This window comes from Somniosus microcephalus, chromosome 10 (genome assembly GCF_052327205.1).
Source record: "Somniosus microcephalus isolate GS21.2 chromosome 10, FLI_Smic_1.0, whole genome shotgun sequence".
In the NCBI taxonomy this organism is placed as follows: domain Eukaryota; kingdom Metazoa; phylum Chordata; class Chondrichthyes; order Squaliformes; family Somniosidae; genus Somniosus; species Somniosus microcephalus.
The window spans coordinates 118,260,228-118,280,801 of record NC_140996.1 but is presented as its reverse complement, the minus strand read 5'-3'; the positions used below and the strand labels follow the sequence as shown (position 1 = coordinate 118,280,801).

General features: G+C 47.0%; 1 protein-coding gene across 1 annotated transcript in view; it reads right to left on the bottom strand.

Moving 5' to 3' along the window:
- maml2 (mastermind like transcriptional coactivator 2) overlaps nucleotides 1-20,574 on the bottom strand; it is a 517,584-nt gene that overhangs the window by 197,381 nt on the left and 299,629 nt on the right. The window contains exon 2 of the mRNA XM_085998741.1: nucleotides 2,944-4,398. Coding sequence (XP_085854867.1) covers nucleotides 2,944-4,398 — 1,455 coding nt within the window. The remainder of the gene's footprint in view (nucleotides 1-2,943; nucleotides 4,399-20,574) is intronic.

The window sequence follows — 20,574 nt, the reverse complement described above, 5'->3', positions numbered from 1 at the left end:
CCATAGAACTGCACACTGTAATCACTGGAGGACTACCCGAACCCATAGAACTGCACACTGTAATCACTGGAGGACTACCCGAACCCATAGAACTGCACACTGTAATCACTGGAGGACTACCCGAACCCACAGAACTGCACACTGTAATCACTGGAGGACTACCCGAACCCATAGAACTGCACACTGTAATCACTGGAGGACTACCCGAACCCATAGAACTGCACACTGTAATCACTGGAGGACTACCCGAACCCATAGAACTGCACACTGTAATCACTGGAGGACTACCCGAACCCACAGAACTGCACACTGTAATCACTGGAGGACTACCCGAACCCATAGAACTGCACACTGTAATCACTGGAGGACTACCCGAACCCATAGAACTGCACACTGTAATCCCTGGAGGACTACCCGAACCCATAGAACTGCACACTGTAATCACTGGAGGCCTACCCGAACCCACAGAACTGCACACTGTAATCCCTGGAGGCCTACCCGAACCCATAGAACTGCACACTGTAATCACTGGAGGACTACCCGAACCCACAGAACTGCACACTGTAATCACTGGAGGACTACCCGAACCCATAGAACTGCACACTGTAATCACTGGAGGACTACCCGAACCCATAGAACTGCACACTGTAATCACTGGAGGACTACCCGAACCCACAGAACTGCACACTGTAATCACTGGAGGACTACCCGCAGCATGGAATTACGCACTACAATCAAAATGTTGACTTTTCAGGTTAATTGCAAATTTTTCCTGTAATTGATAGCAAGTAAGTTAACGTTTAAAACCTCGCCCCAGTGTTCATTATACCTGCAAAATTTATCTATTGCTGACAAAAATATTAAAAGAGGATGTTTAAAGAAGCGTCATGTAAACCCAACTGACACTTCTGTCTTGTGTGTTGAATTATGAGTAAATCATACACCCTGGTTCCAGAGTTAATGAATAGCCATGTTTCTCAACTGTAGAAGAGGAATACTAGAGTGGAACCTCCAACATTAGTAGTCCAATTATGTCCTACCTCGATTATCCACCAGAATTTTTGTGCAACAAAACCTTGCACGCAGCTTTGAAATTAAATAATGTTTCCTTTGTTATTTGTGTTAATTTCCATTCCTCGGGCATTACTGTATCAGATGGCCAATGGTGCACATCCTCAGTGTCCTGTTTAACTTGGAGATGAGGTTCAAACCCCACACTGTTGCAACCATAAAGACCACCTATTACCACTTGCATCACTGCTTTCATCCCTACTTCACCCCACTGCCACTGAAATGCTTATCCTCATCTTCATTACCCCACTGCACTCCTTGCCAGCCTCCTGTGTTCATAGAATCAAAGAATAATACAGCACAGAAGGAGGCCATTCGGTCCATCGAGTCTGTGCCAACTTTTTCGAAGAGCAATCCAGTTAGTCCCACCTCTCCCGCTCTTTCCCCATAACCCTGCAATTTTTTCTCCTTCAAGTATTTATCCAGTTCCCTTTTGAAGGCTACTATTGAATCTGTTTCCACCGCCCTATCAGGCAGTGCATTCCAAATCCTAACCACTTGTTGCGTAAAAAACGTTTTTCCTCATGTCGCCTCTGGTTCTTTTGCCAATCAACTTAAATCTGTGCCCTCTGGTTATTGACCCTTCAGCCATTGGAAACAGTTTCTCTTTATTTACTCTATCTAAACCCTTCATTCCTACATTGCAACAGTGACTACACTTCAAAAGTAAAGGCTGTAAAGCGCTTTGGGACGTCCTGAGGTCGTGAAAGGCGCTGTAGAAATGCAAGTTCTTTCTTTCATGATTTTAACCACCTCTATCAACTCTCCTGTTAGCCTTCTCTGCTTGAAGGAAAACAACCCCAACTTCTCCAGTCTATTCACGTAACTGTAATCCCTCATCCCTAGAACCATTCTAGTAAATCTCTTCAGTACCCTCGCCAAAGCCTTCATGACCTTCCTAAAGTGTGGTGCCCAGAATTGGACACAATACTCCAGATGGGGCCAAACTAGTGTTTTATATACTTACAAATTACAAGTCGTTCAAAGCTCGATCGCCCACACTCTATCCTGCAATAAATTACAGCGGGAGACTCCCTACGGTATTTCAATACTGGTATACTTAATCTTACTATAATTTCCCACATTACAACAGTGACTCCACTTCAAAAGTACTCCATTGGCTGTAAAGCGCTTTGAGACGTCCGGTGGTCGTGAAAGGCACTATATAAATGCGAGTCATAGAGTAATACAGCACAGAAAGAGGCCCTTCGGCCCATCGTGTCCGCGCTGGCCATCAAACCCTATCTATTCTAATCCCATTTTCCAGCACTTGGTCCGTAGCCTTGTATGCTATGACGTTGCAAGTGCTCATCTAAATGCTTCTTGAATGTTGTGAGGGTTCCTGCCTCTATCTCTCTCTCTCTCTATCTATCTATCTTTCTTTCAACAGCACAGTTCAGATACTTTTTAATTGATTATTATGTTTAAGTTAAAAGTTCTTTTAAAAATATTATTTTGCATCACAATAAAAATCTTCCCATTGGAACCTTTTCATAAATTCCAAGCAATGACTTTTAACTTTTAATGACATTGGAAATTATTATTTTTAATTTGTTTAGAGTAGATATGACATGGTAAAGCCACAATGCATTGAGCCCATTACATCGTTAACACGTGTGATAAACATCAGTGCTGATTTTGCTGGCAGGAGATGTGTTCAATTCGTGAGAAAAGTATGTATGAACAATATACCTCACCCTGTCAGCCAGTACAGCAGACATGTTGCTTTAGTAGCAGTAGGTTGACCGTGATAAGCAGTTGACGTGACAAATTTGCTGAATATGGTGTTGGATTAGAAAAAAAATGGGGGAACAAGAAACTGATGTTTGTTTTGTGGATGCACTCAAACATTTGAAAAAGGCTAACTCGTACCTGTCGGTGTTGGGGCAGAGGATACTGCAACCCTGAAGGCTGTTGGTTTTGTTGCATCTTCTGCAGCAGCATCTTTTGTTGCAGTGCAATTGGTATGCTCTGTGCCCGCTGCATTGCCTGATTTTGGAGGTGACCTGTTGGCGGTGGCGGCTGCTGCTGCATTGGTGCTGAAGGCTGCTGCTGCTGAGTGTAATGCAAGACAGAAGGTTTGCTCTGGGAACCCAATATCGAAGAGATCTGGCCTGGCTCTGGATCAAAATGAGACAAGGGCTTGGTGTTATTGTATGAAAGCTGGTCTGGTGATGCAGAATTGGTATTCATCATGCTGCGATTTATACTGTGTGCCTGCTGCTGCTGGTGAATTATCATATCCATGTGGCTCGTCTGTGCTGCAGTTGGAGTCTTGTAGAGGCAGTTATTCATGTTTTTTGCCTGACTGTTGTTGGTTGACACCCCAGTGAGCAGAGAGTTTTGGGGGCTAAAGGGCTGTTGGTGGAGGGAGGGACTGGGTATTTTCTCCTGGCCAAAATTTCCTGATGAAGGGCCTGACTGTGGAGCAGGCGGCCAGCTAGTTGCCTGATTTTGCTGTTGGTGCTGCAGCATGGCATGCTGTTGTCGATTGTCCGCAATCTTTTTCAGCTGCTGTGCATGAGACAGGTCATGCCAATTGGATAGAGCTCTGTTTGCTGCAGCAGGTAAAGATTGCTGTGGCTGGTTCTGACTTTGAGGTGCTGAGGAGATGGGTGAAGGAGTGGACATGGCTGCATTTGTCATGGAATATGGTGGTCCTGCGGAAGGGGGCCGCATTTGGGGTGACCCTACCGGCGCCTGGGTAAAACCAGGTGAGTATTCAGTTTTTACTGTTGGATTTTCCAACTGTGAATGCGGCTTCGGTGTACTGCTCTGGTTTTGCTGGCCAAGGTCCATGTTGAATGATTCTTCGTTCCTAATGCTGGGGTTTAACATGTTGTCCAGGTCAATATCACTCAGCGGAGGAACACCTGACATATTTGTCAGTTCATCAAATAAATCCTGCAAATCTGGATCAAGCAACTGCATTCCTAGATCATCTTTGGGTTCGAATAACATATCGTTGTTGGAGATTTGGTTGTTTAAATGCTCGCTGCATGAAACACTCTCCACCGGCTCCTGTTTCATCTCCTTGTTGAGTGGCAAGTTGAACCCAGAATTGACATCACCACCATTGGCTTGAGTGCTTCCAATCAAGCCACCATCTTTTCCTGGTGTTCCAGATCCCATTGTGACCGAACCCTGCAACGTTTGGCCTTGCCCATTACTAAGCGGATGCCCACTTTGGCCTATTGCAAGACCACCTTCATCCATTCGTATTCTCTTGATATCCATTTGGAAAGGCCCATCAGAGATCCCATTTTGTCTATCGTTGCTGACAGGTGAACCATTTCCTTCCAGCTTTCTCTTTATTGAACCCTGTAACTAAAAGAAAGAAAATGTATTAATTTTTTTTAGTAGTAACATTTCCCATCACTTACCCTCCCTAAAAAAAAATTCAGATACTACTTGATTATTTAATGCTTAAGCATTAAGGCCCCTAAAATCTACGTGCCACAATTTGATTGACCATTGGAGTTTGAAGAGCCAGCGGAAGAGCACCTGATCTCCCTGGTTCTGGTGGGCATCCATGCCACTATAGCTGCATCTCTGGCGTCTGCCTGCCTCATGGGGTCGGAAAATGCAGCGCTTGCGCCATCCATCTCCCCCTTGGCCCCTCTTTTTAAGGGGGTCAATCCAAACTTTTAAAAAACAAAATGACCCCGCTGTTGGGGGCCATTTGTGCCCATTTAGAGGCTGTTACGCCTCATCTCTCAGCATACTAGCCTCCAGTAATACGCCAGATCCCTTCTGAGTCGGTGAAGCAGGAACTCCCAGCGTAGGAGTCCCTGTCCCCTTGGTGTCATTGACCTTAGGTGCTGGACGGGTAGAGGCGAGTGCCTGTATTCGCCAAGCTTTATCAGTGCATTGGTATCAATTAATTACACGAGAAAAAAAAATCAGCTTATACGTGCTTTTCAAGACCTCAAATTAATTCCACCACTACCATCGCCAGTGGCAGGTCTGCAACCAGTGGTACTTTACTTTAATATAATAGCAAAATACTGCGGATGCTGGAAATCTGAAATGACAAAATCATACTGCATACTTTCGATTGGGCACTTTGCAGCCTGCTGGACTCAACATAGAGTTAAACAATTTCAGATAATAATCCCTGCCCCATTTTTCATGCAGTATGATTTTGCCATTCCCATTTATAACATTTTCACAGCATGTTCTTTCAATTCCTTCCTCCCCTCCTAAACCCCTCCCCCCCCCCCCCCCCCGGTCTCTGCACCTGCTTAATATCTATTACATTTCCAGCTTTTTCCAGTTCTGATGAAGGGTCCCAGACCTGAAATGTTAACCCTGTTTCTCTCTCTCCACGGATGCTGCCTGGCCTGCTGAGTATTTCCAGCATTTTCTGTTGTACTTTACTCTAATGTTACTTATCTTAAAATGCTCTCTCCAGACACAATTGATGCTTGAAAAGACAACAGCAATAACTGTACTGCTAGCTTGTTTTTGCAGATCAAGTGTACACAGTACGAAAATATATTTCCACCATTACACTTTACCAAAATACTAGTGACGACAATACAATCAAATGTCTGATTTTTTTTTTAAATTGTCCACAAGACTAGTTTGTGTAAATACAGAGATACACACACACACTACTGTACATGGAGCTGAAAATCCACAGCCGTGCTCCACTGTGGGAATCACACCCTGCTGGTGACCCTGCAATTCTGGGGTCAGGCTATTTAAATATAACCCAGTGGGCACCCGTATCAGCACATCTTGGGCACCCGCTAGGCGGAGGGGTGCGGGTAATGTAGCATGGTTCAGCCCACTTGTGAGGGAAGCCAGTAAGTCCAGTTGCATCACTGGTTAAAAGTTGATTGAGCATCTTTCTAAGAGGGCCATTTTCACTAGGGCTGAAAATTTCTGTTTTGAAATGCTCCAGGCAATTGGAGGCCCTTGTATGTATGTTTTTAACCAAATAAATTTGCAGAACTTTTGATATTTGAATATTAGCTTCTTCTATTTAGTAAAATAATTCTTGCCTTCTAAAGAATGAACCGTTGTAGAAATATTGGTCTTTAAAATTCTTGGACCACAATCCCAGTAGTTACACCAGGATCCCACCAGCCCGCACCCTCTGGCACTGATCCTGACTATGTGGGGAAAGTGGGAGGGCACCCGAGTTGCATGGGGTCAACATGCACCTATGCCACTGAGTGAATCATGGGAACTTGCCTGCCCCATGCTGCCAGAAACTCCAGTCCCTGGCTGCCATCCAGATGGATGGGGATGGGGGGCGGCGGGGGCAGGTGTTCCTGTCCCCTATCCACTTGGGGAAAGGCTTTAATCTGCTCCCTTACTAAGGAAGCCAATACTTAATTATCTCCATCTTTGGGAGTGCAGGCCGTTTCCCCTTGCAGCATTCTGGAGGCTGATATAGCTCACCTCACCCGGTTCCAACCTTGTGGCGGGTCCCACTGAGGGATGTGTAAACTCACAGCGTAGGGTGAATGCTCCGCCCTTACAAGGAACTCCTAGCGTAGGCATAGTAACATAGCAATAGGAATAGGCCATTTAGCCCCTCGAGCCTGTTCCGTCATTCAGTGAGATCATGGCTGATCTATGACCTTACTCCATATACCTGCCTTTGATCCATATTCCTTAATACCTTTGGTTAACAAAAATCTATCAATCTCAGATTTTAAATTAACAACTGACCTAGCATCAATTGTCGTTTGTGGAAGAGAGTTCCAAACCGCTACCACCCTTTGTGGGTAGAAGTGTTTCCTACTTTCATTCCTGAAAGGTCTGGCTCTAATTCTTAGCCTATGTCCCCTAGTCCTAGACTTCCCAACCAGCAGAAACAGTTTCTCTCTATCTACCCTATCAGTTCCCCTTAATATCTTGAAAACTTTGATCAAATCACCCCTTAACCTTCTAAATTCCAGGGAATACAACCCTGTTCCAGTTGTCCACATATTTCTGGACTGTTTTGCTGGATTCCTGCAGGAGTTAGAATGAGAGTCTGTCAAAATGGCCAAGTAAATTCAGCCTCATTGGAGGGTTCATTTCTAAACTATTGCAACACAATATATAAACACTCAGATTACAAGTAGGCCCTAGATTAAAAAAGCCATGCAGAAAAAGTGCTAATCCTTTATGTTTTTTTGACAAGTCATTTTTTTTTTTACTGTGTATCCAATCTGTCAGGAAATAATACCAGCAATGAAACCACAAACCAGCAAAAATTAAATACACAGCATAGAATCCTCCAGATGCTAAAGTAAACGCCTCGATAATCAAGCAACTTTTTATTCTGTATTTTGCAGGATTCGCACTTGGGGATGGTATCAGGAGATACCTGCAGGATTGTAAATTGAATATTTTAGTTTTTATTTCCTGCCAGCTCTTGGCTAGTGATATCTGGCAAGCTGTTGGATTTAACAATACATATAAAATTAACATCCCTACTGAAAACAAACATTGCACTAGCAAATTACGTAATATGTAAGCAAATCATTTCTGCTTTTGCACAAGAGAACAGCCAAATAGTAACAGCGGCTCTCCCATTACAGCTGTTACTGCAACTATCGCTGCTCCCCCAGCCTACCTACCACCCAGATGAAACAACTCTAATATCTACTACAACTGGCATTGCCAGACTTGAGCAGGCATCTGGAAGTATGTGCCCAATGGAAAGAAATCTGAAATTGGAGACAACAAAACAAAATTGCAAAAATAGTCTCATTAATTTGCCAGGGTAACTTAGAATCAGTTGATTATAGAGATAATGTACACCAAGCCAGCTCAGTAGGTCTCCGTTATTTAACTGCAATAATTTTTTTCTTTATGTACAAACCACAAGTTACACACAAAGTGGGGCCAAATATCCCCGGCCTTTCCGACACACTCCTGTTATAATTGCCAGACTGGCCCTGTGTTAGGTGGCGAGGGAACCAACCTACCTGTCACAGGCATGTCTACGATAACTAGTAGGAGTGACCAACACACAGTCCTTGTGAAGTCAAAGTCCCATCTCCACAGTGAGGATATCCTTCATCATCTACTGTAGCACTATCACCATGATATGTGGGATAGACTAAGGACAGGTCTAGCAGTCCAAAAGTGGGCATCCAAGAGGTGCTGTGGACCATCAGCAGCAGAAAGGCATACCACCACAATCTGTAACCTCACTTCCCAGCACACTTTATTCCTCCAAGCCAGAAGACTAATAACTCTGTTACAATGGGGAGTGCAGAAGGGAGCAGGATCAGACATCTTAGACTATCTTCACCAACCTAGTGAAGCTATAACGCAGGCTACCTGCACGCTAAACATAAAAATCTGCAGTAGTCCCACAACCAACAGATCAAAGCAAAGTACTCTAGTCCTCCCACACCCAGTTGAGAATGGTTGTGGACAATCAGGCAACTAATCAGAGAACGAGGCTCCATCAACACCTCAATCATGGTGAAGCCTCACACTTGAATGCAAGATACAATGCTGAAGTGTTTGCAAGTGTCTTCAGCCTAAAGTGTCTAGTTCACAATCCCACTCAACCCCCACCATCATAGATGCCAGTGTCCAGGAAATTCCAGCCTGATTATACGAAGAAGCAGAGGAGTGCATTGGACACAGAAAAGGCTGTAATGCTGAAGGCCTGTGCACCAGAGAGTGCTGTTCCTCTAGCTAGGTTATTCCAGTGCAGCTATGGCACTGGTGTCTGTCTACCTAATAATGTGGAAGATTGTCCTATTCACGAAAAACAGGCTAAATCTAACCCGGCAACCCCCAGACTCGGCACACTTGCATTGCAGTATTTCGGCTCTTTGGCCCAAGAGGCATCCATAGTGGCGTGGGCACTAGCCATTGGAATACAAAGTAGGGAACCCTCACCTGACCCAGAAAGTGTGCCTGAGCCAGCAGTGAAGGTTCCCAGCTGACACATCTCGACACTTGTCTGGTTGAGGGTTTTCATACTGGTGGGGGTGGTAGGAATCTGCTCCAATAGGAGGATAGAGCAGATGAATGCATGGCTGGAGAGATGGTGCAGCAGGGAGGGCTTTAGAGTCCTGGGACATTGGGACCGGTTCTGGGGGAGGTGGGACTTGTACAGGCCAGACGGGTTGCACCTCAACAGAGCCGGGACCAATATCCTCACAGGCTGGTTTGCTAGTGCTGTTGGGGAGGGTTTAAACTAATTTGGCAGGGGGGTGGGCACCAGGATGTAGCATTAGAAAGGAGGAACAAGGTGCACAAAGGATTAGGAGCGACAGATAGCACTAGAGTAAGAAATAGTACGGTATTAGGTGGGGTCAGACGAAGAGAGGATACAAGAAGGTCTCAGATAGGTTTACACTGCATGTGTGTAAATGCATGAAGCACGGTAAATAAAGTTGGTGAGCTGCAGGCACAAATAGCCACATGGGAATATGATGTTGTGGTGATAACGGAGTCCTGGCTCAAAAAAGACAGGTTTGGGTTTTAAATATTCCTGGTTGTAAGGTGTTCAGGAAAGATAGGGAAGGAAAGTAAGGAGGTGGGGTGGCAGTATTGATTAAGGAGAATATTACAGTGCTGGAGAGAGGATGTCCTGGAGGGGTCAAGGACAGAATCTATTTGGTTAGAGTTAAGAAACAATAGAGGTGCCATTTCACTGCTAGGTGTATTCTATAGACCACCACCTAGTGGGAAAGATATAGAGGAGCAAGTTTGCAGGGAAATTACAGAGAGGTGCAAGAACTATAGAGTAGTGATAATGGGGGACTTCAACTATCCTAATATAGACTGGGATAGTAATAGTGTAAAGGGCAGAGAGGGGGAAGAATTTCTGAAGTGTGTTCAGGAGAACTTTCTTGATCAGTACGTTTCTGGCCCAACAAGGAAGGAGGCCTTACTGGACCTGGTTCTGGGGAATGATGCGGGTCAAGTGGAGCAAGTGTCAGTAGGGGAACATTTAGGGAACAGTGCCCATAGTATCATGAGGTTTAGATTAGCTGTGGAAAAGGACAGGGAGCAATCTAGAGTAAAAATACATACAGTAATTGGAAGACGGCCAATTTCAATGGGTTGAGAATGGATCTGGCCCGGGTAAATTGGAATCAAGGATTGGCAGGCAAAACTGTAATCGAACAATGGGCTGCCTTTAAAGAGGAGATGGTTCAGGTACAGTTGAGGTACATTTCCATGAGGGGAAAGGTAGGGCAACCAAAGTTAGAGCTCCCTGGATGACGAAAGAGGGAAAGAGTAAGATGAAGCAGAAAAAGGGGGCATATGACAGATGTCAGGTTGAGAATAAATGTGAGCACTAGGCTGAAAGTTCAGAGGGGAAGTGAAAAAGGAAATAAGAGGGGCAAACAGAGAGTATGAGAACAGATTGGCAGCTAACATAAAAGGGAATCCAAAAGTCTTCTATAGGCATATAAATAGTAAACGGGAAGTAAGAGGGGTGGGTCGATTAGGGACCAAAATGGAGACCTACGCATGGAGGCAGAGGGCATGGCTGAGGTACTAAATTAGTACTTTGCATCTGTCTTTACCAAGGATGAAGATGCTGTCAAAGTCACAGTGAAAGAGGAGGTAGTTGAGATACTGGATGGGATAAAAATTGATAAAGTGGAGGTACTAGAAAGGCTGGCTGTACTTAAAGTAGATACGTCACCAGGATCGGATGGGATGCATCCTAGGATGCTGAAGGAAGTAAAGGTGGAAATTGCAGAGGTACTGACCATAATCTGAACTGTGCTGTTGAAAGAAAGATAGATAGATAGAGAGAGATAGAGGCAGGAACCCTCACAACATTCAAGAAGCATTTAGATGAGCACTTGCAACGTCATAGCATACAAGGCTACGGACCAAGTGCTGGAAAATGGGATTAGAATAGATAGGGTTTGATGGCCAGCGCAGACACGATGGGCCGAAGGGCCTCTTTCTGTGCTGTATTACTCTATGACTCGCATTTATATAGTGCCTTTCACGACCACCGGATGTCTCAAAGCGCTTTACAGCCAATGGAGTACTTTTGAAGTGGAGTCACTGTTGTAATGTGGGAAATTATAGTAGGATTAAGTATACCAGTATTGAAATACTGTAGGGAGTCTCCCGCTGTAATTTATTGCAGGATAGAGTGTGGGCGATCGAGCTTTGAACGACTTGTAATTTGTAAGTATATAAAACACTAGTTTGGCCCCATCTGGAGTATTGTGTCCAATTCTGGGCACCACACTTTAGGAAGGTCATGAAGGCTTTGGCGAGGGTACTGAAGAGATTTACTAGAATGGTTCTAGGGATGAGGGATTACAGTTACGTGAATAGACTGGAGAAGTTGGGGTTGTTTTCCTTCAAGCAGAGAAGGCTAACAGGAGAGTTGATAGAGGTGGTTAAAATCATGAAAGAAAGAACTTGCATTTCTACAGCGCCTTTCACGACCTCAGGACGTCCCAAAGCGCTTTACAGCCTTTACTTTTGAAGTGTAGTCACTGTTGCAATGTAGGAATGAAGGGTTTAGATAGAGTAAATAAAGAGAAACTGTTTCCAATGGCTGAAGGGTCAATAACCAGAGGGCACAGATTTAAGTTGATTGGCAAAAGAACCAGAGGCGACATGAGGAAAAATGTTTTTTACGCAACAAGTGGTTAGGATTTGGAATGCACTGCCTGATAGGGCGGTGGAAACAGATTCAATAGTAGCCTTCAAAAGGGAACTGGATAAATACTTGAAGGAGAAAAAATTGCAGGGTTATGGGGAAAGAGCGGGAGAGGTGGGACTAACTGGATTGCTCTTCGAAAAAGTTGGCACAGACTCGATGGACCGAATGGCCTCCTTCTGTGCTGTATTATTCTATTCTATTCTAATCTTCCAATCCTCCGGGGGTGGTGCTAGAGGACTGGAGAATTGCAAATGTTACAGCCTTGTTCAAAAAAGGGTGTAAGAATAAACCCAGCAACTAGAGGCCAGTCAGTTTAACCTTAGTAGTGGGGAAGCTTTTAGAAATGATAATCCAGGACAAAATTAACAGTCAGTTGGACAAGTGTGGATTACTTAAGGAAAGCCAGCACGAATTTGTTAAAGGCAAATCGTGGTTAACTAACTTGATTTGAGTTTTTTGATGAGGTAACAGAGAGGGTTGATGGGGTGTACATGGACTTCCAAAAGGCGTTTTGATAAAGTGCCACATAATAGGCTTGCCAGCAAAGTTGAAGCCCATGGAATAAAAGGGACAGTGGCAGCATGGATACGAAATTGGCTAAGTGACAGGAAACAGACAGTAGTGGTGAACAGGTATACAGTGGTGTTCCCCAGGGGTCAGTACTAGGACCACTGCTTTTCTTGATATATATTAATTAAATGGATTTGGGTGTACAGGGCACAGTTTCAACATTTGCAGATGAGACAAAACTTGGAAGTATAGTGAACTGTGAGGAGGGTAGTGATAGACCTCAAGAGGACATAGACAGGCTGGTGGAATGGGTGGACACGTGGCAGATGAAATTTAACGCAGAAAATTGCAAAATGATACAGTTTGGTAGGAAGAATGAGGGGCAATATAAACTAAAGGGTACAATTCTAAAGGGGGTGCATGAACAGAGAGACCTGGGGGTATATGTGCACAAATCTTTGAAGGTGGCAGTGCAGATTGAGAAAGTGGTTAAAAAAGCATATGGGATCCTGGGCTTCATAAACAGAGGCATAGGGCAGGATTTTCATTGGGCCGTGGAGTCGGGATTGGAGGCGTGGGGGGGGGGGGGGGGTTAAAATCCCAAAATCAGGGGTCCCAACCCCATCCCGCACCCAAACCCGCCTCCATGTAAGTTTCAAAGGAGGCGGGTACCCGCCCCGCACTGGGACCCGCCTACCCGAGGTGGGAAGGGATTAGTGCCAATTAACTGCCTGTTAACAGGTAGTTAATAGGCAGTTTTTAGCCTAATCCCTATTTTTAAGGTTGAAGTGTGGGATTCCCGATGGCTCCAAACTACGCCAAGTTAGAGGAGGCGGGCCATCGTGTTGAAGGACTTGGAGGGGTTGAGATGTCGGTGTTCAGGTGAGTGATGTGTGCATGAGTGCAAAGGTAAGTGTGTTTGGTGTGTCTAAAGTGATTAAATAAGTTTTACATACCTTTTCTTACCGTTTCAGCCTTCCTTCCTTTAGGTCTCGGGACTCCCTCATCTCACCAGCACAGAAAGCAGAATGGCTGCGAACTGTCAAAAGTGACAGCCTGCAGCTTTTTGTGCAGGAGAGATTTCTAACCGAGTCTGTGGAGAAGGACTCATGTTAGAAGTAAGACCGTCAGTGTTTGACAGCTTCAAACAGCTGTGAAACACTGATATTTCATCTGTCAAAACCTCTTGACAGATGAAATTTCAGTCTGTGACGTCACCTGTTGCCAGGTGGCCCTTAATTGGCCTGCTGAGCCTGCTGGGCGGGCTCAACAAGGTCAATCAAGTTAAAATTGCGTGGATTGGCCGCATCTCGATGGAGGCGGGACCTACAACCCCGAAAGTTGTAGTCCCGCCTCGCACCCGACTCCTGGATGAAAATCCTGCCCATAAAGTACAAAAGCAAGGAAGTTATGATGAACCTTTATAAAACACTGGTTCGGCCCCAACTGGAGTATTATTTCCAATTCCGGGTGCCACACTTTAGGAAGGATGTGAAGGCCTTAGAGAGGGTGCAGAAAAGATTTACAAGAATGGTTCCAGGGATGAGGGACTTCAGTTATGTGGATAGACTGGAGAAGCTGGGGTTGTTCTCCTTAGAGCAGAGAAGGTTGAGAGGAGATTTGATAGAGGTGTTCAAAATCATGAGGGGTCTAGACAGAGTAGATAGAGAGAAGCTGTTCCCATTGGAGGAAGGGTCGAGAACCAGAGCACACAGATTGAAGGTGATTGGCAGAAGATCCAAAGGCGACATGGGGAAAAACTTTTTTATGCAGTGAGTGGTTAGGATCAGGAATGCACTGCCTAAAAGGGTGGTGGAGGCAGATTCAATCGTGGCTTTCAAAAGGAAAAAAATGTGCAGGGTTACGGGGTAAGGACGGGGGAGTGGGACTAACAGAAGTGCTCTTGCAGAGAGCCGGCATGGGCTTGATGGGCCAAATGGCCTCCTTCTGTGCTGTAACCATTCTATGATTCTTGTTGAATGTCTATTCCCCCCCTTTCTCGCCCACGTTTGAAATAGCTTGGGACGTTTTGCATGTCAAAGAAGTCATCATTTAGGCAGAAGATCGGCAAAACCCCATTTAAGTGGTTTATCTGTGGCTTCCGCTGAAGTTACTGTGGCCGATCAGGAGAATCCCAGAAGAAATTCCTGGCACCCCTCTTTGAATGTGAATTTCTTCCACGTGGGACAAAAACACCTAATCCTAGTTGTTCCAGTGTGCAGTATCTTGCAATAGGAATTAAATTCATCTTACTAGACAGTACACAGACTCTAGCCTTTTTCTGCATCCTATGTTATTCCTGTGCAGGACTATAGTAGTAATGGACAGTATAAAAGGAGAACTGTTATTTGAAGTCTATAAAATTTCAGCATGGTTTATTCCAATGTGACTGACTCTTTTAGTGAAAACATTGTGGTCTAATAGTCATCTTTGCTGCTGGCTCATATGTTGTAGACTGGAAAATAATGATTTCAAGTTAAACTCGAGAGAACAGATAAAGCACTTCACTAAAAATGATTTCAAAAGGACACTGTTAAGACTTCCCAATGGTACAGTCGGTAAACCAGCAATGCAGACCAGGAAAGTTCCAAGTTTGATCATTAGTTAGGTCATTTCAGTTGGGGCATTGGTGGGTACTATCATTGGCCTCAGCAGGCTCGGGATGCTTTTGGACAGTGCATGTTGATGTCAGATAAGGACAGAACTCATTTTAACTGATACCCTCCATAGTCTAGAACCGAGGTATCCAACCTTTTGGAGCAGGGGCCAGATCCACATTAAGTGGATCACACTAAAATCCACCCCCACTCACTAAAAAGCATGCTATCAAATAATAAAAATCGACCCACCCCCACCAAATTAGACCCTACCTTGCATATATTTCTGCTCTTCCTGGTCTGCTATCCTCAGCTCCACTACATTCTCTACTACTGCTTGGCTTGATCCATTACCTTCTTTGTTTTGTTCTGCTCCTAGCCTTACCACCAGTAGGTCTCCCTTTGTTTCGGGTTTTTTAAATTGCTTGGGCTCAAAGACTGCTTCCTGCTTAGCTCGATAATGCTGCTTTTTCAGTTGTCTAAATGAACCAATCAGGAAGCAACCTTTTCTAATTCTCTCAGTCCAGGATTTGTAAACCATGCAAAAGCTCCCAACATTACACCAGGAAACGAGAGAAATATAGGTTGGACTAAAGGAATTTGGGGGTGAATGTGGCACGCAGGCCATGTGTTGCACAATGGCAGTCTAGGTTACTCACTGGTCAGGCTCACATAAGAAGAATATACACTTGGGCAAGGGACTAGATGGCTACCAGAGCCTGGCGGACCATACCATAGTATGAGTCACTGCCTTCAAGAGAGATGGGGAGAACAGCTGAGAAAATCAGGGGATGGGGGTGGGGGTAGGGTGAGGGAGAAATAAAGAGCAGACTGCTCTTATGGAACAGACAGTTATAAAAAAAAAATTGTTGTACCCAATTAAACACTAGCCGCTGTAGACTCAGACAGAGATACTGCCACACACGTGAACATGCAAAGCGCAACAAGCCAGACTGTTGCTTTGTTTTATTAAAGATTTACACAAGATAACCCAGTTCAGTTTGAAAGCTTGTTTGCAATGAATTCACTGCCCAAGGGCAGGCAACAGACTCAACACAGCACAGCACAGGAGAGAAAGCAAATACAATATGGATCAGCGTGGTGCAGTCTTCAACGTCTTGGAATTCATGAGTTCAACACTGTTGTCATTTCATAATAATGTTCAATCTTTTGTTTAAAATTTGTGAGGCTAAAAGCTGACTGCACATTGACAGGGAGTAAATTGTACTGACCTGAATATTAAGCATTGTATTACTGTGCTGAGCGTACTAGACTGGTGCAGACTACAATAGTCTTCATTCTTTACTTTCTAGCATTGTTCTGTTGCAGTTTGACAATGGCTACGAGGGTGGCACGCTGGGGCTGGGCATTCAAGTGCCAGTGCGCTGCCCCATAGTGGAATAATGCTTCAATCTGAGCTGTGTTGTACAGAGAGATGTCAGATTTTGGTAAAAAAATCTTTCTGGGAGGGGAGAGAGAAAATTGGCTGGAGAGTCTTCACTGCACTACTAGCCTGTAACCCCGGTGGTGGTTTGGGAGCAGGCAACTGATTTACCCTCAAAACCAAAGACAAGGATAATATTTTGGGGGGGGGGGGGGGGGGGGGGGATATTTTGAATTCATTAACCAGGATCATGTTGGGAGGAGTTACTTATTTGACAGAGATGGGGAGCTGAGTTAATGTCAGTGGATCTAATTACTGGCCTGGAATTAGCGGTCAGCGGCGAAGCAAATGTATTTGCCGCTGGCACCGAAGTAAGCTTTGCACAAAAATTTTGAAATCTCTGTGTCGAAGTTCGGGTTTTCTGACGTGAAGTTCAAATCAACAGAGTTTAGTGGGGATCCCCTAGTGCGAGCTACTGTGACATCAACAAGCTGTCTAAGCAGCCAATTAAAACGCAGAATTCTCAGTGAACAAGGAAGTGAGTAAGCTCTTAAAATTCCAACTTTAAAAAAATGTTAGAGACATGGGGAAAAGGCAAACCTGAAAAGGAGGAACAAACTTTAAATTTTTTAATAAAAAGTTTCTTAAAAATTTAATATTTTTATTAAAATGGATAAATGTGACATTGCACAAAATTAAAATTAGTTTTTCAGGACCATAGCCTTTGTTTAGCAGTCAAAACACTGTTAAAACCTCAGTTACACCTAATCCCTTTGGGTTTAACTTTTAGTTGGAAATTTAACAGCGGAATTACTGCAGAAGGGATGACGGCCTAGAAATTCACTATAGCCACTTTTGGGGCGGTAAAGTCGGGCGGCCGCTAAAGTTTGCGCCCGGCGCAAATTCGAGGCCACTTCGCCGATATTCATTAGCTTCGCCTTAAGAGTTTGCTCGAGCGCTAAAACTGGCGATGCACGGCTCTCTTTAGGCGCTAAGCCGGAGGTGCTGAGCGATACCGCCGAGGCCGGGCGCAGCGCAGGTGCGGCCATTTCTTGATTGACAGCAGACACCCTGGCGCCGGCCAGCTCTTAAGGGGGAAGGGTCGACTTGGTCTGCTGCCACGCCCTGCACACTGGAGCCCTCCAGCTAGGCCTGAACACTGCTGCTGGACCCGTATAGCGCCTCAAAGTATGAAGAAGGCCCATGAACGAGCGCAGCGCTTCTCAGAGCTTGATCTGAGGGTGCTGGTTAGCGCTGTGGAGAAGAGACGCCATATTTTGTTCCCAGACAATGGGAGGAAGCCGCCGACCCGCGTCTACCGGAGAGCCTGGAGGCATGTCGCCACCAGGGTGACATCGAAGAGTGAGGTCCCCAGGAGCGCGGTACAATGCCGCAAGAAACTAAATGACCTCGCCAGGATTGTCAGGGTGAGTACCCTTTCCAGTGTCCTCCTCATCCTTGCATGTGCACCTCACATTATGGGCAAAGGGACCTGAAAGCCCTAATGGCCAGCCCTCATGCAGCAGCTATGGGTCAGTCATGAACATCAATTGCACATTGTACACTTAACACACTGGCCAGGCTATTCGACCATGGGAGGCAGTGCACACAAGATCAGGGCTACACACTGGCCAGGCTATTCGACCATGGGAGGCAGTGCACACAAGATCAGGGCTACACACTGTACTTAGAGGCCGTCCTTTCTCTTGCAGGCCAAGCTGGCCAATAATAAGAGGAGCCGGACTGTGACCGGGGGAGGCGGACCCCAGATCCAGCCGCTCACCGAGCTGCAACAGCACGTGGAGCGCATCATGGGTGCCCGGGTGATTGGCCCCGTTGCATCTGGAGATGCCGACCCTGTTCTGGCCACCAATGGTAAGGACATCATTTTTTGGACCTCTCTCGTCCCACTTGCGCATCAGATCTACATCCTTTGCCACTGTCCGACCAATGCGCTGAATGCCACCACTCATGCATCCCTCGCTGACGCCCTCTCCTCACTCTAAAGCTACTCTTGTGCCTTCCTGCTTTCAGATGGTGAGGAGGAGGTCCCTGAAGTTGCCAGTGACAGCCCCTCAGAAGAGGAGGAGGAGGAGGAGCAAGAGGAAGGCGGCCCATCAGGGGAACCCTCAGCCACGGCAAGCCATGCCACTGTAGGGGAGACGTCTTCCCTGGAGGGGAGCATGGGGGAAGTGTCGGAGGGGAGTGTAGCTCCTGGGACCAGCGGCCTGCAGAAACGCGGGAGGGGGGTGGAAGCTCAGCGGCCTTCTCGCCAGAGGGGGGAAGGGTCGGAGGGGAGTCCAATTGCTGGGCCCAGCGGCGTCCAGCAACGCAGGAAGGGTCGGCCAGCTCGGCGGCCTTCTCCCCAGAGGGAGAGTCCGGCCTCCAGTCCGGAGATGGTCAACGCCGAGGAGATGCGCCGCCTCGAGGACATGTCCGCGGACTCGGAGCGCCGGCACACGGAGCTCATGGGGGTAGTGTCACGGATGCCTGAGGCCATCGAGTCCGTGTCTCGGAGTGTGACCGAATTCGGGGCCTCACAGGCCACCGGTTTGGCGGAATTCGGGGCAGGTCAGGCAGCGACTGGCCAGGTGATCAGTGGTGTCGTGCAGTCACTGGCTGCTCTGATGCGGTCACAGAACAGGGCAACACGGGCACTCACTGCTGCCACACTCGCTGTGTCAGCCAGGCATCGCCAGGGCACCCGGCGCGCTGCAGCAGCACAGCGGTCTGTCCCTCGGCAGATTGCTGCGCATGCTGCAGTGCTGGCCCGGCCGAGTGCCAGTGTCTCAGGCGACCAGCGAGCGTCTGCCATCCGCCAGCTTGCCCCCATTGCTCCAGCCGCCACTGCCACTCCCCCAGTGGAACTGCCACGAGCTGCTGCAGCGACTGATGCTGGCCAGCCACAGCTGCAGCATTCACCAGCCGGCCCCTCGAGGGCCAGACCTCGTCTAGGCCGACCCCCAAGGGCATCTGCCGTCACGACATGTGCCCCTCAGGAGCCTTCCCCCAGCCTTGCAGCAGCCACTGGCCTCACTTTGAGGAGGAGCAGCAGGGCGTCCAGGGGCCGGCAAAGTTTGCAGAGGGCATCGCCCTCGCGGGACACAAAGTAGAGGGTGTGTCCAAATGTTGTGTTTTGTGGAATGGTTGTTTTTTGAAGGCCGAGGATGAGGCCATTTTTATTTACATCTTTGGTTAATCCTCCCCAGGTTGTGGGAGTGAGTCATGTGTGTGAGTGTTTTTTGGGGGTTTCGTGTGTTCTTGGTTTTCATGTGGGAAGGGCCCCGAGTTTGTACAATAAACCATTTTATTTATTCACATTGTCCATGTTTGATCTTTGAAGTGTTTGTTGCCTTAACCGGCTGAGGGCTTGCGCAGCGGCTGCAATCATGTTCTTTCATTGGCACAAGCCATTCCCTGACAGGGGGGCCTAGAAGTGACGTTCAATAAGCCGCCGACAGGCGGCCCTTGGACCTTCTGCCTCCCTCCTGGGCTGGTACTCCTCGTCCTCCTCCTCCTCATGCTCCTCCTCCTGAGGTGGTGGTCCAACATGAGGTGGCAGTGCCCGAGTCCTGCGGATAGCCAGGTTGTGCAGCATGCAGCAAACGACGACGAACTGGGAGACTCGCTCCTGCGAATACTGGAGGGCTCCCCCGGAGCGATCCAGACAGCGGAACCGTTGCTTCAGGACGCCGATTGTTTGTTCGATGAGGTTCCTGGTCGCTTGATGGCTCTCGTTGTATGCCTCTTCAGCAGGGGTCGTGGGCGCGCGGAGCGAGGTCATGAGCCAGGTACACAAAGGATAGCCTTTGTCCCCGATAAGCCATCCTCTTGGGTGAGGCTGTGCCTGGAACATGTCAGCCACAGTTGTCTGTCGCAGGATAAAGGCATCGTGGCTGCTGCCTGGAAAGCGGGCATTGACAGCTAGGATGCGCTGCCTGTGGTCACACACCAGCTGTACGTTGAGGGAATGGTAGCCCTTCCGGTTGCGGTAATCCTCGGCATGCTCCAGAGGTGCCCACAAAGCCACATGCGTGCAGTCAATGGCGCCCTGCACCATGGGGAAGCCCGCTATTCTTGCAAATCCCACTGCACGCTGCTGCTGCTTGTCCAGGGTCATGGGGAAGGAGATGAATTGACGTCTCCTTCTGAAAAGGGCATTGGTCACCTGGCGGATGCAGCAATGCACGGCGAACTGGGAGATGTTAGCGATGTCCCCAGTAGCGGATTGGAAGGAGCCGGTGGCATAGAAGTTGAGAGCCACCGTCACCTTCACTGCCACCGACAGAGACGTCCTGCGCATCAGCTGTGGACGCAGATCTCTGTGAAGCAGCTGGCAGATGTCTGTGACCACCTCCCTTCTGAATCGCAGCCTCCTAACACACTGCGCGGCAGAC